General features: G+C 26.7%; 3 protein-coding genes across 11 annotated transcripts; all 3 read right to left on the bottom strand.

The window, feature by feature from the left end:
• Positions 1 to 963: 963 nt before the first annotated feature.
• Positions 964 to 11,502, bottom strand: LOC122569854 (tyrosine-protein kinase Src42A). 8 transcript variants are annotated; one of them, XM_043731502.1, is made up of 8 exons: positions 9,722 to 10,051; positions 9,098 to 9,109; positions 7,803 to 8,518; positions 7,004 to 7,125; positions 6,697 to 6,860; positions 3,731 to 4,058; positions 3,296 to 3,631; positions 964 to 3,208 (listed from the first exon to the last, which is right to left on the bottom strand). In XM_043731502.1, the coding sequence occupies exons 3-8, from the start codon at positions 8,159 to 8,161 to the stop codon at positions 3,000 to 3,002; spliced, it is 1,518 nt and encodes a 505-aa protein (XP_043587437.1). In that variant the 5' UTR covers positions 8,162 to 8,518; positions 9,098 to 9,109; positions 9,722 to 10,051; the 3' UTR covers positions 964 to 2,999. The 8 variants fall into 8 exon arrangements, with proteins under 8 accessions (XP_043587437.1, XP_043587433.1, XP_043587431.1 ...); XM_043731498.1 differs by having other exon boundaries at positions 9,468 to 10,051; XM_043731496.1 differs by lacking the exons at positions 9,098 to 9,109; positions 9,722 to 10,051 and adding an exon at positions 10,773 to 11,502 and having other exon boundaries at positions 7,803 to 8,141.
• A 148-nt stretch (positions 11,503 to 11,650) lies between these two features.
• LOC122569856 (ubiquitin carboxyl-terminal hydrolase 14) lies at positions 11,651 to 14,139 on the bottom strand. 2 transcript variants are annotated; one of them, XM_043731504.1, is made up of 6 exons: positions 13,980 to 14,139; positions 13,693 to 13,871; positions 13,132 to 13,596; positions 12,751 to 13,020; positions 12,382 to 12,670; positions 11,651 to 12,302 (listed from the first exon to the last, which is right to left on the bottom strand). In XM_043731504.1, exons 1-6 carry the CDS (start codon positions 13,993 to 13,995, stop codon positions 12,028 to 12,030), a joined length of 1,494 nt encoding a protein of 497 aa, XP_043587439.1. In that variant the 5' UTR covers positions 13,996 to 14,139; the 3' UTR covers positions 11,651 to 12,027. The 2 variants fall into 2 exon arrangements, with proteins under 2 accessions (XP_043587439.1, XP_043587440.1); XM_043731505.1 differs by having other exon boundaries at positions 13,693 to 13,884; positions 13,980 to 14,112.
• Positions 14,140 to 14,334: 195 nt separating this feature from the next.
• On the bottom strand, positions 14,335 to 16,770 carry LOC122569857 (guanine nucleotide-binding protein subunit beta-5). Its single transcript, XM_043731507.1, has 7 exons — positions 16,752 to 16,770; positions 16,273 to 16,405; positions 15,994 to 16,205; positions 15,763 to 15,899; positions 15,574 to 15,692; positions 15,136 to 15,493; positions 14,335 to 15,031 (listed from the first exon to the last, which is right to left on the bottom strand). Exons 3-7 carry the CDS (start codon positions 16,097 to 16,099, stop codon positions 14,702 to 14,704), a joined length of 1,050 nt encoding a protein of 349 aa, XP_043587442.1. The 5' UTR covers positions 16,100 to 16,205; positions 16,273 to 16,405; positions 16,752 to 16,770; the 3' UTR covers positions 14,335 to 14,701.
• Between the last annotated feature and the right edge of the window lie 351 nt (positions 16,771 to 17,121).

A 17,121-nucleotide genomic window follows, 5' to 3' on the forward strand; every position in this document is an offset into this window, starting at 1 on the left:
AGATCAATTGCCAACTACTGAAAGAAAGTAAAAACTGAAATAAAATGAAATTATGTGTGTTTGATAAAGTTAATAAGTCGTAATGCATTGAAATCTAAGTTTTATGCTACATAAATTAGATAAAATGTAAATGATTTATTTTTAAAGTTATTATACAATCACAGATCAAGTTACAACTAATTTTATTTCAATTTTAATGTGTATATAGTAAATATATTTTATATGAAATATTTACAACAAATCATCTACAGTAGAATATTATTATCAAGTAATACGTATATGTATTTAGATAGCATTCGAAATAACTCATAACACTGAAATAGTATATTTGAGACAATTTAATTAATAACATATGATTAAAAAGTAAATTAGTTTATGGAAAGAGACATATCTATGTATATTACAGATGCTCGAGAAGTAGGAAAAGGTAGTAAGGAACAGAAGAAATTATGAAACAAGTTAAAATTGCTTTTGTAATATTTTTTAACATGCGATGTATGTACTATATGTATACATATATACACATTTATATATATACATACATGTATGTACACACAAACACACACGCACGCGCACGATATGAATATGTATGTACTATACGCAATTATATAATATTTATGTATACTGTATATATCTATGCATACATACAAAACTATAAAGTCGTATATAATATAATAATTATGACATAATACAATTATATATGAACAATTTTATTAACGATAATACTATTTCGTTAACGATGTCATAGGTGTTATGTTTATTTTTAAAAATTATATGCATCATTATATTTCACACAATTAATACTTATATACCACTGTATTCTTCGCTTCTTTAATTAAAAGATCAGTGAAAAAATTATTGAGCTTACTGTATAAAAATCATGTAGACATTTTACGCTTTAATGAAATTTTCATATATATATAAAAAGCATTTCATTATATTCAAATAAAACTGTACAAAATATAAATATATATGCTTATATAAAAATTTACTTTTGTACAAAGTGCCTGATATCCTACATAAATGATTTTTTAAATTCTTACTATCATCAGTTTTAATACTATTTAATACCAGCAATATAATTTCTTAAAATAATAGTACACAAAAATGCTTTAAATTAATTATCAGATGACCACAGAAACATAATTAAACATTCTTTTACTTAAGTTTAAGTAATGTTCTGTTTTTACTTTAATTCTTAGTATAACATTGTGTCATTATACAGTTTCATTTCCTTTTTCGTTTAATAATAATAGCATGATAGCTGTTTCTTTATATTTATTTGGCAGTATGTCTTATGTTCATGAAAAGAATGGTGCAAACGTATTTAACACCATAAATGTTCACAATAGAATAGTGGCCTCTGACTAGACAAATTTTGTTTATTTTTGATCATTATTTTGTATATCCATCTATATAAAAGGCATAAAATGAAACATATTACAAATTCTGTGTGTTCACTAACACACTAACGTCTTAATGTCTTTTTATAAACGAAATAAACTTGTTTTCATACAATTTTGAGAAGTATACATTATATAGAAATAATGGAAATTTTTCCAAAAAGAAAGTAAATATTAATAAATACGGCATCAAATGCAAATATAGATAATCTAAGACATGTATAATATGTTTACTCTATTTACCCTAAAGACTCTTAAAAAAGCCAAAATGAAACAAACAGTTCTAATATATTCCTAAAAATTGTATTGCTTCATTTGGAAATTATAATTTTCAGAAATATTGATAAAAGATAACATTTATCAACCTAAGAAATTAAAAACATAATTTATAGTGTACAAATATGTAAAAATGAAAAATTTGAGTTTGGAAGTCAGAAATAGCAATAATAAACTGAAGTAATACGAAAAAATAATCAACTGAATAATTAATAGCAACGAATACTAATTTGAAATTCTAAGATTATAACCTATTTTATATTATTAAATAAAAAATTCAAATATAATAGTTTACATGCTTCTCTAGTAATGTTAATACCCTTGTATACTTTCTTATGTTATCTTACACACGTATTATATTTTTTATGAACAGTTAGGAATAATTTTTAGGTTAAATACATTGCTTTTAGTTAATATGTGTTTTTTTCAAGAATAACTGAGAGTTAACATATGCAAAAAAAAAGAAAGAAAAGAAAACAGTGAACAGTAATAATAAATATTCATAAAATTTATCTTACATGTATGTTGGCTTCATAGGCCACTTATGAGTTTTCAACAGATTATTTCTTATAAATTTTGAACACAAAATGCGGCATACTTGCGAGTTCTTAATAACAAACTAACAATTATAATAATAATAAAAGTATGTGAGTATATATATATATAAATAAATAAGAAGGAATGATAAATCAAGACAGACAATAATCCTTCTTACTGCTATATAATAGATGCTTCAAATTGTAATGTAAACAATCTCCCAAAAAAATTGGCTTAAATTGGCTGTGCAGTATCTGAAAATTTTGTTACATCAAATTTGTAATACATCTGACAATCGCATTATCTCATCAAGATTAGTAAACAACAAATTTTTAGTTAAAAATTGTTAACTCCCATAAATACTGTCGAACAGATGCTATTAATACCGACGTTTACACGTTCAAAATATAATTTTTCAAAATAAAATGTAAACTATGTCATTGCTTTTAAAAGCCACTAAAATTAACGATTCAATGTTCGTTCGTGTGTAATCATTCATGAATTGACAAAGTTGTTCTATAATTTTATGGCAGCCAGAATATATAACAAAAGCGACTGGCGTGATCATATTGCTAAAAAAATAAACCGTATTTGTAATTTATAGAAAGAAGACTATTCTTTAGTATAAAGTATACTCTCTCAAATATCACAAACATCCATATTCTGAATTTAACTGTTAATTATAATAATCTGCATTTATCATTCATACAGAATATCTATTATATCTTGTTGATAGAAATCATAACGAAATATGTTATAAGAACTATAAACTGTTTTAATATTTTAATATGCAGATGCTTCCTTATACTCAGAACCTTCCATGGTGAAGAAATCTTCCAGTTTCCATTGTAATGTTTCGAAAGTTGGCCTCTTCATTGGATCTTTGTTCCAACACTCTAACATGATATCATACAATGCAGTTGGACAACCAGGTGGACATGGCATTCTGTATCCATGTTCTACTTGATGAAGAACTTCAGCATTTGTCATACCTATAAAATTAAAAATAATTAGATACTCTTTTTTAAATCTTTATTACTAAAAACCATTACAAAATTTAAATTTAAAGATATATTTACCAGGATATGGTATTCTACCATAAGTAACCAATTCAGTCAGAAGAATACCAAATGACCACACATCAGATTTAATACTGAATTTGCTATAATTTGCAGCCTCAGGTGCAGTCCATTTGATGGGAAAGCGTGCACCTATTCGGGCTTCATACTCATCTTCTTTAATAAGCCTAGCTAAACCAAAGTCTGCAATCTTCACAACATTTAATTCTGCTACTAATACATTTCGAGCAGCTAAATCTCGATGGATATAATTTTGTGACTCAAGATACGCCATACCTGCTGCAATTTGTGCAGCCATATCAATTAATCGTTGTAAATTTAATGTTTTTCCTTTCCCTGTTGGAAAAGTTATAACACGTGTAAAAATGAACAAATAGATAAATAAATATTGAATAGATTACAGATTGAAGTAATTAAAAAGTACAATTTTGTTACCTTGCAAATATTCTAACAAACTACCATTCCTCATCAATTCTGTGATGATGTAAATAGGTTCCTCCAAAGTACAAACAGCATATAATTGAATTAACTTTGCATGACGAAGTTTCTTCATAATTTGTGCTTCTGCTAAGAAATCTTTAGGATCCATAGTTCCTGGTTTTAGTGTCTTTATTGCTACTGCAGTTGTATTATTCCAAGATCCTTCCCACACTTCTCCAAATTGACCCTGGCCTAATTTTCTCACAAATTTGAGAGATGAACGGTCAATCTCCCATTGATCTCTTGTACGATGACTAAGACCCTCAGTTACAGGTTTCTCAACCTATCAACAAAATTAAGTATATGCCAGTCAATGACTGTTAAACTTTTTAGCTGTTTTAAATGAATATATTTCTATGGCATTAATAGCAAATGTTCCTTTGTAAGTTGTACACTAATAAATAAGATAGAGAAACTTAAATCATATATTAATTGAAGTTCTAAAATTCCTTGAAGAAATTCGGAGAAATGTTCTTACTTTCTATTAATACAAACCTAAATAGAAGCCCTTTAAGGATGTTGCTTAGGCTGCATAACTGCTTATTAAGTTTTTAATGATTTTATTATAAGATGTAACAAATAACAAGTGTTGCTTAAATCAAAATATCTAATCTAATGGTAATACCATAAAAAATAAAAGAAATAGTGGCTATTATGCAAGATGCAAGTGATTAAAAGCAAATTTCAAATTATTTCATTTCATGCCTTTTGACATTTGAGTAATTTTATAAAGAAAATTATTTTAGATCTCAATAAATATAGTAGCTAAGGTATGTGAAATATAATTTTAAAATAATGTTTTGTTGTAGATGAATCTTTATTCTTGACATATAATGTTTCTCAAAAGTCATTAATACTTATTTTTATAGATAACAATATAAAGTCGTCAAATATAATTTCAGGAACTTAGTAATTGAACACTTATGCACGGTCCAAGACATAAATGTATACACTATAATTTATTTATTATAAAGTATGTACATTATCAACAAGAATATAGCACCATATTTGAACTGTTTTAACACAAAATGCCCTCAATGCCTCAAAGTTGAGTTAAAAGAAAGTATAAAAAAATATAGAAGATAATTTCAATCACTGAGAGCATTAAACCATATAATTTAATAAGACAAAAGCGTCTTTTTAATTATTTTATGAACTTTTCTTGCTTCATTTCATTAAAAATTGTTCAGAAAATATATAAGGTTCATTAGATAGGAAGGAAATCTGTTTTAAAATTCTTTGATGTGTATATAAACACAAAAAAGAATTTTAAAACTTAAATTTTAAAAACTGATCTATGAATTTAAATTCCACATACAGGATATCTCGAACACCAGTAAAAAATATATTACTTATTTTTCCTTTAATATATTATTTATATAATATTATTTAATATAATATAGTATAATATAATACAGCATAATAACAGCCTTTCTTCATTTGTATAATCAATACTAAATGATGTGGATAATTTAGTAGGAAAGTTAAGAATTTATTTGAGATATCCTGTATATTAGATAGATTTAAGCACACAAATATTGATACTAGAATATGATCATCTGTTGTAGATTGTATAAAAAAATTTGTGTTGAATATTGTCATAATTAACAATACATCAAAGTAGCACATACAGACACATAGACGCAAATTTATCTTATTTTTTAATGTGTGCTTTCAATCCTATTGTTTCTAAGAAAGAGCTATAGAATTTAGCAATGTTATGTCAGATTATGAAAGAAAGTGAATTTTCTAGATGAAGAATGATCTAATGTCTTTGAAACATGATTCCATATAGGACGGGCTTGTGCTGTATGTACAGGCCAAAGATATAGTGGAAAGCATTTATGTTACAAAGAAAATTAACATGTTATGTCATATTGGGACATTCAATTTACCAAGAAAATCCAGCGGGAGGTAAGGTAAGCAATAACAGAGAAACAAACATAGTCTATTCAGAGATCAAACTTTGCAAGATTATTTATCAAACTAAAAGCTGTTTTCAAACCTTAACTTTTTTTTAAATAAATAGCAGAAATATATATGATACAATATACAAATGTATATATATATATATATATATATATATATATATATATATGTATATATGATTTTCCATTAAAAGTAACAATGTATTTTCTCCTTAAAGATTAATAAAAAGTTAAAGAAAACGATTTTTTACACTAGTTATACTTATAAATACAAAAATTCTTTATTACATCTTGATTAACATTCAAATTAGTGCTTCTTTTTATTAGTATATTTAAATACATTTCCCAACAATGTTGTAAATAAGAAATATAAAATGAGAATTTAGTAAAGTTCATTCTGTATCTTGAACTGTGATTTTTGTGCAATATATTATTTTCAAATATTTTTCCAATAACATTTATTAAAAAATATATATGCAATTATTATTATAGCTACTAAATATATAATTTTATAGAGCAAAGTCTAACTGGAGTTTAGACAGTGCTATTAATATGTAATAAATATAATATGTAAATGTAGTTTAGATAGTTGTTAAGATGATTGAATCTAATTTATTTATACCATTTTATTTATTCTCTGTACAAACTTAATCACATTGTAGATTCGTGTACAATAAAGGTCAAAAATCATGCATTTGTGTTTTCACTTTAAGTCTCATATTATATATGGGTTATATTTAACATCAAGGGATTTCTGCAAAGTTAATAAATATTAGAATAGAAACTTTAAAACAAATTTTTATTAGATCACTGAAGAAATCCCTTGATAAATATTGAAAAAAAATTTAATAATTAAGCAATACATTATATTCTTCAGTAAACTGGTGGTATATCATTAAAAACCAATTTTATACATGCAGCAAGCTGTCTAAACTCCATTTATGTGACATAGGATTGCAAGAAATATTTATTTAACTAAGAATTTCATCTTACCTGTACACAGGGCTTGCAGAGATTTACACACAGTCCATCGGCATCTTTACTATAATGTTCGACAAGATCTTGAAGGTTCCTGAATGTAGTTCTTCTAGCAATAAAGAAACCACCTTCATCCAGTTGTCTAATGCGGTAGTGTTTAACTGTATCACCATCGCGTACTACAAAAAATTTTTATCATGTTATTATTCTTAAAAGTATATCTGCAATATATTGAAAATATAGTAAATATTTATTGTACGTGTTTCACTGTAGTAATTAAATTTTATATTTTTGATACATATTCAAATATGTATTAACTTACCTGAGAGAGAATAATCATTGTGTCGACTTTCAGAATCTCTAATTAAGAATGCACCATGATCATTTTCAGGAAGCAATAACTTCTTCTCTGCTTCAATTCGTTTAATTTTTCTGAAGTACCATCTACAAAAAATAAAAATAATTAAAATATTAAATAAAATAAGAAATATTTTAACATATATACAAAAATAATAACTTAATATTTGATTGGTCAATATAAAAAAAAGGATAAAACTATTTTTTTCTTTAATATTTTTACATTCATACAGAAATAAAAGGAAGGGAAATACTGCTTATTTAAACTGATTGATAATCAGAACTGTCCACCCATATTAATAAAACCTAAGAGGCAATACATGTACTGTTAGTGAAAGCAAGGTCATATTGACTAGTTGACTATATAGAGAGAAATTTATTAGGTGAAAATATGATAAAGAAAAGTGAACAAACTAAGATTTATTACATGTTTTCAATCATTATCATGTCTGCAGTATATTCCATGTATATATTTCTTATATATAATAAATTTGAAATATTTTTTAAATGAATGCATAACTGTAAAGTTCCATGTGATATGCATTCCAAATGCAAGCATGTTAATCCTATATCATCATTCATCAAGATATAGCTATTAATCTATATTTATTGCAATAAAAATATATATTTTTTTAAGTTATTATTATAAAATTACACAAAACAAATATTTTTATTGTACACGTAAATTTTTTAGTGTGTACATTTATCAAACAAAAAATATTTAGAAAAAAATAAATGTAGATGTTGGTAAAAATGTAACTTACGGTTCTGCTTCTATAGATTTTAACTTTGCAACATAATTGCTGGGAATATATCCTTCTTGTCGAGTTCTTTTACTTCTAGCTAACCACCAATCTCCTTGAGTATCATTTAAGATTTCTAAATGTTCACCTTTTCTGAAGCTTAAATCTTCATCTGTACGTGCATCATAATCATAAAGTGCAACAAAAATTTTTGCAGTTGGCACATCCGCATCTGGGATTTGTGGCATAGGCCTAATAGGATCTGGAGGTGGTGTTGGCACTGGACTAGCTTGAGATGCAACTGCCTCTATATTAGGGTTGCCTATTCTATCAGGCTTTTCTTTTTCTGTATCTGTTGGACTGCTGAAACAATTACCCATTTTTTGTATGTAGTTTCAACTTGTCCACTATTTGAATTCACTGCCACTGAGTCATGAAATACAAAAATTTTTTTTGCAAATGTTCTTGCAATGTTCTTATGTTTGATCCTTTTGCATGAATATTGAGCTATGATGATGTGAATATAAAATTTTCATAATACACATTTCGTGATGTAAATGTGCAAAATAAACACTAAAATACACTTTGGTTTTTAAAACGTTTGGATAAAGCCCACTAAGAAACACGGAAAAATGCATATGAGTTTTCAAAATCAGACATAATTTGTAAAATCGGCAACTTTTTTCTCGAAGCTTCTCTTCTTCTTCTCAAGAAACTTGCAATTCTTTCGTCGATATCTAGTGTGATAAACATTGAACACTTGTAATTATTTAGAGGTTTTAATAAAGGCTACATATAATAAATACGAATGTTTATTCGAATAGTCACTGATAACGATGACACTTCATCGCGTCACTATATAAGCGTAACACAAAACAGAGATATGCTCTATTAGTATACGCATTTTCGTCGAGTTCGCGCTGATCCAAGCTTGACGTCATAATATGGCACTTTTGCGATTTAGGTTAGGATGCAAATCACCAATTTCTTTGCTACTTATTATTATTATTATTTAATGCCATTTCTAACAAATAAATATGAATGTTCTTATTTTATTAATGTCAATAATATGTTTCTGCTGAATGTTTAATCATTGTCAAAATCATTTTATTGAAATGATCTTTTTAAATAAAAAAGTAATAAAAGCAACAAAATATTAAAAAATAATAAATCGTGCTATAAATTGTTTCGTTTTATAATACTAGAATATAGTATTTTGTGCATTTTACCAAATAGAAAATAACAAACAAATTAATTCAGAAACTTGAACCAAGATAATATGAAGAATATTAATATAAGCATTTCATTACACTTACATCAGTTTTGCTCTTTATTTACGCAAATGTATAAAAATATTTCGTTGTTCCGAAAAAAGAATAAATAATGTAAGAACATCATTTTAAAAAATCTGATGAATATAGAATTAAAAAAAGGTATGTGATTTAAGGGTATAAAGACTAACAGATACATCCAATTTTCGATTTCCCAAATTCATACTCCTAACATTCCTCTTTTGATAACAACTAGTAGTCAGTATTATTATTTGAAAAAAATATATAAAAATTTTGATGAAATTCAACGAAAATCAAAGGAGAAAAGATTTCTATACGGATAACAGAGCCCGCTCGATTTGAACTTGTTCCACCGGTTTATTATAATATCCAGGAACAATGTAAATTCTCTTACACCGGAAGAAGATCATTCTTTTCCTATCGTTGATATTTTAGCACTGGCATTGCATAGTTGCAAGAATTTTCAGGAGCATGGCGATAACCAATGGTTAGAAGAAACGTGGACAACATAATGGAAAGTAACGTCGCCATTGCATTAAATCAGATCCGTCAAAATCCTAATTTTCACATGTGCGATACCGAAAACAGCGAAAAATAAAACACACATCAAATTTATCGTAAAAAAATACAATTATGAAATGAACGTACTTCGTGTAGTACTTTAAGACACATCTAAGATTATTTATCTCGAGAACAAACGCGACAAGCGAAGAAACTTTTCATGAGAAACCGACGGAGAGGTGAAAACACCCATGGTGAAGGTAGCCAACGACATATAGATTTCGGATGAGTTCGGCTATGAACCCGAAGTTAACCGAACCTTTACCACCCCCCAATCAAAGATGCAAGTGGATTGCTACATAATCTTGTATTTAATACATAGAAAATATTATGGGATGCTTATTATATTTTTATAATTAAAGAATTAAGTATTTAAATATTTTAGTAATTGTTAAAATTGAATAATAAAGAAAATTTTAGAAAAGATATTGATTGATTGATTTAGCAGAAATAAAAGGACAATCAAATATCCTTTTAACGAAAAAAATAGTGTTACATGTTCAATTACTTTATACATAATTATGAAAGATGCTAAAGTGATACGAATATTTTTTATATTCCATGATTCTAAGATAGTAACGAGAAAAATTGTAATTTGAATGTTTTTTGAAAACTGAATTTATGCATTTATTACATAATCATATGATATTTTTTAATTTTAATCATTAATATTAAAATTTTAAAAAATAACTATTAATATATCTGGTGGTAATAACACCATTATAGTTCCAATTATAGATAATTAATAAAAATTATTTATTGAAATAAAAGACGATTGTGAACGAAACTATAAATCAGTTATTTATATACATATACATATGTTCTGCGTGAATGACCTATTTATTTCTTTCACATTATTAATTAATTATATGTATGCATTTCACTATCAGATGAGAAAAAATAGATATCTTAAATACTGTCCAAAATTATTAAATGCTCAAATATAGTGAAATATTTCATAGAATTGACATTTAATATATTTAATATACAAGAATGACATTAAATTCAAGATATATCAATTATTATAATACGGTATAATATAATTATTTTATATTATACATTAATAACCAAATAAATATAATAAACATAAACAATGCACATTATCATCACTTAATTCATATACATAAAATGTAATTACCTGAAAAATCTACTGAAGAAATGTTCAAATGTTTTATTACGAAATGTTTTAGAATGCATTTTTGCGAACAATTTGGTTTATACATCCACGTAATCGTAAATTTCTAATTGTACTACGCGATATTTTTTGGTAAATTATGCGATAACAGTAAAACTGAGAACCGCAACGAGTGATATCTGTAACAGCACTGCTTAGTTATTTCAAACTATCTATCTTATTTTTTTCATATATACATACACATGTACGTATATACAAGAATATATCGTATCGTGCTTTTATACATACATACATATGTGCGTGTATTAGATCCATTTATTACATTATCAGATTGTATCGTTTTATCCAGTTACGTCTTGGTAGATATAGATAAATCAATAGTTATACTAAATATATCTCATCAAATTTGATATTATTTTACTATTGAAATTTAATCCAAATATATATGGAAATACTCCAATAGTTTAAAGCAATTATTTATAATATACTGTAGAAAAATATTTTAAAAAGTCAATAATATTTTTTGGCAATGCTTTCATAAAAACATATCCGAGGAAGGTGATAAAAGTAATAAAAAAGTAGAAATTCTAATTTTCAATAAATCTGAACTAAGTCAAATAGAATAAAATTTAGTCTTACTCATATAATAACTTTTGTTAAAATGTTGTTGTCTTAAATATTTAAATTTTCAACTTCTTTCATTTCTTGCAGTAGTGAATAATACGAAATTATAATGGTATAATTATAATGGTAGTTAAAAATATAAATATCTCTTGAATATATGATAGTTCATTTATATTTACATTGCATATCATAAGGATACTATACACGTTCGTATATTTTCAATATATTTTCTAAAATTAAATTAAATATGGATGAAATTAATTTTAATTGCAATTTTATTGTAATATTATAAAAGAACACTTTAATGGTTTACAATTATCTATTTTTATGTAATTCAAAGATTCGTTATCACCACGTTTTTTTAAGCGTATAAAATCAATGAATGTACATAGATCTTGCGTATTCACATTATGCAAAAATTATATACGTAATGCATCGTTATTAGATTTCTATAATTCAGTAGAAAATAACTGCCATTGATTTTACGAATGGTATCCTATAGACCTTAATATTGAAATTATATTGATGACCGTTTGTATAAAAAAAAATGCATTTTTATCGAATAGATGCAAGTTGGAATCGTGTTCCATTTGTTTTAATCTTTATGGAAACTTGTTGGTTATATATATAAGAATTATTTAGTAAGTGAATCCTCATTGTCATCTGAATCAGGTACTTCTAAAATTTTTGGACCATATAAAAGAACATATGCGCAATGCCAATCGCCACCACCGCTGAGTTTTAGTACTTCTTCACTAGTTACAGCGGTAACGTTCTCATCGTCACATTTTAACCATGTATCACTTTTCTGTCTAACCCAAGCTACATAATGGCCACTACTACTTGATCGTCCCCTATGTGTTAGGACTGCTTGTAATGTATAATAACCACTGTTATTTGATCCTATATCTGTAATTATAACAATATATATGACAATACAAACATATTAGTTTTCTATTGATTTCTAATCTCTATATAACTTTATTACCATCTGGAAACCAAAACGGTTCTTGTTTAACTTTCTTTTTACTTTCTGTTTTATCTTTCCTATTGATTATGTTACGCGATTCTTCCACTAAACGATCTTCGTATTCTTTAAATTTTTCTCGCATCGGTGTAAGTTTAGTTTGAAGTTCACTGCTACACAATTCAAAAACATCGAATTCAAGAGGAAATTTAACATCTTTGAGAATTTTTGCATTAATTGCTTCTTTCTCTTTATAATAAAAACGTACAAATTGGATTGTTAAATATGCTGGCAATCTGCTAATTTTTGACTGTAAAATATATTATCTTTATTAAATGGAAATATTAATGGTTTAAAACATAAAAGTTTGTATTGCATAATATTTTTTACCGTTTTCGTATACACTGCATCTCTGCCAAGAGTTGGTGACATTTTTGTAATTTGCTCCTGCATTTTATTTCTAAGTCCAGAATGCATGTATTTAACCTCTGTAGAAATAAAACAACTCAGTTGTAAAAATTCTTCTTTTCCCTTAGTAGGAGGTTCATCCTCAGATTCTATACATTTTAATTCTGTATTAAATGTTCCTCCAAAATACTGTTCAATTAATGAACGTGGCTTGTAACCTTGTCCATTATTTTCTGAGGCAGCAGGATTTTCCTATGATTAATTAACACATATGAATAAAATTTTTCTATATAGGTATAATACTTAAAATATATTATTAGTTATATATATAGTTTAAAACATAATGTTGGGTCACTTAGTAACCTTCGCTGGTAATTTTTGTTGCAACATTCTAATAAGTTCAGTCCAACATTCATTGGCATCTTGTTGCTGAAATCCACCATGCTCAGATTTTTCAGCAAATCTTGGAAATGCTAGATGCATCATTTGGACAAGGACAACAGGTGGCAAAGATGATCCTTTGTCCATACTATCATATAAATCTCTTAACGCAGCTGTTATACTTTGTGCAGGTACAAGCGATGAACTACCAGCAGCTGCAAGCCCTCCTGAAAAATTCTTTAGAGCATCTCTCAACTCTGGAACAGTTTTTAGGCACTGTACAGTTGCATTAAGATAACAAGTATTTCCTAAGTTTGTCAAGCCAGCTGGTAAATCTAAAGCAGTAGCTAATGCAGATTCATTCATATCTTCTAAAAATAATGGTTTTTCAGTTGGCTCTGCTGGTACATCTTCTTCCTTAGAGCCCATCATTAAAACAGTAATACCCTATAAAAAATTAAAATGATAAAAGTTTTATTCTTTGATTTTAAGTTGTAAAATAAATTTATTATCCATAGAAACATTAGTCCTATTATTCCTTACATCTTTCAACTTGATATTGCCCCAATCATCATCCTTTAATGTCATTCCTTTTAACATAACTTTTTGCCTTTCAGGCTGTACTCCTGTCAATGCAAAAAGTTGTGCTTTAAACAACATTGGTTCTTCATCTGTATTAACTTCTACATTAGGAAAGTGTTCTTTTCCCCATTTTACTTTAACTAAAACAGAATACTTTACATATCAAATACTGAAAACCGTTCGATATAAAATTAAATAAAAAAATTTAAGGTTAGTCTTTCAATATCTCGAATTTTTCCAATACATACTCGAATATTGAGGCATTTCTTCTCTTTTATTTAAGTATGTTTGGCTTTTCTTTAATTTATACCACTTAATTTAAAAAATATTTTTTACTGGTGATTATTAACATGCATAAACTGCACCGTCAGGCATTCACGTACAATACATACGTATGTACATCTACACTCCCATTCATACATACATATGTGTGCAAGATACAAGCATTCATATATAGTATATAGATCTAAGAGCGCAGAACTTGTACTTGGTAGGTGGCCAGCTGATTGAAAAATTAAGAAATTTATATCATATCTCATATAGTTGCATTTTTATGTAATTTAAATTGAATAATGCATGAAAAAAGTGGCAGATAATATTAAATATGCATGAATTAAATTTTTATTACGTTTCATACAAGATAATACTGTATTTGATTAAATAGATATTCTATTTGCAGAATTTCCTATAAATTAGGACCAGCCTAAAAATTATTAATTTTAAGCTATCACATTGTTATGATCGTGATAATCACGATTTTTAATTCCACTTATTTTCTACAATGTATGTATAATAATTATAACAATATTTTTTATGTTACAATATTGATGTATCTTATCAGTTTAAAACACTTTAATTAAAAACAAAATATAACGTCGTCATACAATTTCTAAAATTTATATCTTGCACAGAAAAAATTATAACTTTTATTTAACAATATGGCAAGATAATAGATGTAATTTTATTAAAATTAAGCCCAAACTCGTAGAGTTGAATCCCAGCTTCCAGTTGAAAGAGCAGTTCCATCTGGAGAAACTCGTAAACAAGATACTCGATTTTCATGTCCATATAAAAACGCAACTCGTTGACATTTTAGAGTATCCCATATATTTACAGTATAATCATTATAACCAGCAAACAGTAAACGTCCACTAACGCTTAGATCGACTGCATTTGCTCCAAATATTATACTTTCTTTTGCATAAACTGCTATTTCTCTATCTGCACGTAGATCAAAAAGACGGCAAGTTGCATCATCAGAACCTGTTGCCACTGCATCACCACCTGGATGAAATTTTACCTAAACTCAACATAACATGATGCAAATCATTTTCTTATAATAGCATTAGCTTATTCTTGTAACATTATCTATTTCACGAGTAATAAAGATAAATTTTTACATACAGAATTAACATCAGATTGATGTCCTTCAAAACTTTGAACACATTGACCAGTCCTCATATCCCATATTAAAACCATTTTATCACAACTACCAGAAACAAATGTATTACCAATTTCACTTGGTGCTAAATCAATAGACATAACATCACTTGAGTGACCAAGAAAATTTTGTAATAGTTGTCCACTTTCTACATCCCATAAAGAACAAGTACTATCTCCACAACCCGTTAGAATTTGTTGATCACTATTAGGAAATACACAACAAGACATATAAGATGTATGTGTAGCAACAGTTTTTTTACGAGTTGATACATCATCTTCTTGACTCAAAGGATATACAGTTACTTTATTATCTAACCCCCTGCGAAAAAAATGAATATAAGATTTAACATGTTACTAAAAAATTATTGTTATTTCATAAATCTTAAATACATTTAATACCCGCAAGCAACAAGAGTACCACTTGGAGCATAAGCACAAGCCATAACCCAGATAGTTGGCATAGTAAGAGCATGTTCTTTATTTGTTGTAAAAGCATCCCATATTATCATTTTGCCATCCTGAAGCCATTTTTATATTAAGAAATATTTTAAAAGTTCAAGTAAAAAATAATTTTAGGTATATCCTGACCTGTGAGGAAGATACGATGTGACGTTTATCTGGTGACCAATCAGAGCAAAGAACTTTTGCTTGATGACCTTTTAATACACGACGTGGTTTTACATTAATGCAACTAATTATTTCAAGTCTATCTGCTACACTAGCAACTGAAATATAATATTAATTATTATATTTTACTATAATTGATTTTGCTATAAATTTTTATTACATCATGATACAAAGATTAAAAATTAATATTACGGGTAATATCATTCAATTTCTGTCGTTCATCTTCTAAACGTATTTTTAGGCTTTCAGCTTCTTTTATTAATTTCTCTATATGTTCTGACTCAGTAGCAGAATCCATATTTCTGTTTATAGAATACTAAATATTTCTTAACAGAAAGTATACTATTCCACTAAACAAGGTAACATTTTTGTAATAAGTGCTGCTACAAAAAATTTTCCTTTATCTAAAATGTGATTTTTAATTAGAACAATTTCTATATTGTTAAGTATAAAGCATAAACAATGAATTACCTGTCCTGTCACCTATCGACCTCGGAAAATAACTGCAGTGCAAATGTAGTTATTAATAAAGCAATAGATATTTTTCCACATGAATATACTTTCTCTGTTCTTCTCACTTCCGTTTGGATAATTTTTTCATTTGCTATTGCATAAAAAATTTGTTAACATATACTCCATAGGCAGTTGCGTCCAATAATCAATACGATACAACAATAACAAACTTTAGCGCCGGTGCAATGACGCTTTCATATCTAATCAACTTAACCTGAACATGACATTTTATAAAAGTAATAAAATTGCTTAATTTTTATACAAACTGAAAGCTACACGCCTAAATTTTGCATGCTAATTTCTTTTAATAAAATTTATTACTAGAAAAAATATTTAATTATTACAATATTATGCTGGTCTTACACTACCGAATGTAAGGAATATCAAGCGATATATACATATACTACCTATTACATTTTAGGTAGTAAATTACTTACTTCTTAATTTGTAGACAATTATAAAATTTTCAATATGTTAAAAATCTAAATACAATATTAAATACATATATATTTTATTATGACAAAATGTATCACAGTTATATATAAAAGTAGTATTTCGTATTATATGTTATTTGTTTATATCTATATCATAAATATTAATTCTATATTTATATATGTGAAAACAGACGCTCTAATATAACATTATTTTCATAATAAATATGCAATTATTGCATAATATCTATTTTAAATCTAAAATTTGGCGCCAATTGTTTTTAATAGCATTGTGTAATTGTAGGTAACCTCGTACCCAAAATCTATTGTATTCAAATTTATACACGATGAAGTTAATTAATTATATATATGCTTT

This window comes from Bombus pyrosoma, linkage group LG7 (genome assembly GCF_014825855.1).
Source record: "Bombus pyrosoma isolate SC7728 linkage group LG7, ASM1482585v1, whole genome shotgun sequence".
NCBI lineage: Eukaryota > Metazoa > Arthropoda > Insecta > Hymenoptera > Apidae > Bombus > Bombus pyrosoma.

What these genes read in the sequence shown, in the direction of transcription:
- LOC122569857 (XM_043731507.1), bottom strand. Translation starts at nt 16,099, where the DNA reads ATGGATTCTGCTACTGAGTCAGAACATATAGAGAAATTAATAAAAGAA. An exon ending in GGTACTCTTGTTGCTTGCGG is followed by an intron (nt 15,494 to 15,573) that starts GTATTAAATGTA and finishes TTTTTTTCGCAG; the next exon opens with GGGGTTAGATAATAAAGTAA. An exon ending in ATCAATCTGATGTTAATTCT is followed by an intron (nt 15,032 to 15,135) that starts GTATGTAAAAAT and finishes TGTTGAGTTTAG; the next exon opens with GTAAAATTTCATCCAGGTGG.
- LOC122569856 (XM_043731504.1), bottom strand. An exon ending in GCAATATCAAGTTGAAAGAT is followed by an intron (nt 13,597 to 13,692) that starts GTAAGGAATAAT and finishes AATTTTTTATAG; the next exon opens with GGTATTACTGTTTTAATGAT. An exon ending in ATGCAGTGTATACGAAAACG is followed by an intron (nt 12,671 to 12,750) that starts GTAAAAAATATT and finishes TATATTTTACAG; the next exon opens with TCAAAAATTAGCAGATTGCC.
- LOC122569854 (XM_043731495.1), bottom strand. Translation starts at nt 10,831, where the DNA reads ATGCATTCTAAAACATTTCGTAATAAAACATTTGAACATTTCTTCAGT. An exon ending in TTCTTCAGTAGATTTTTCAG is followed by an intron (nt 8,145 to 10,772) that starts GTAATTACATTT and finishes TAATTGTTTCAG; the next exon opens with CAGTCCAACAGATACAGAAA. An exon ending in AAATCTATAGAAGCAGAACC is followed by an intron (nt 7,126 to 7,802) that starts GTAAGTTACATT and finishes TATTTTTTGTAG; the next exon opens with ATGGTACTTCAGAAAAATTA.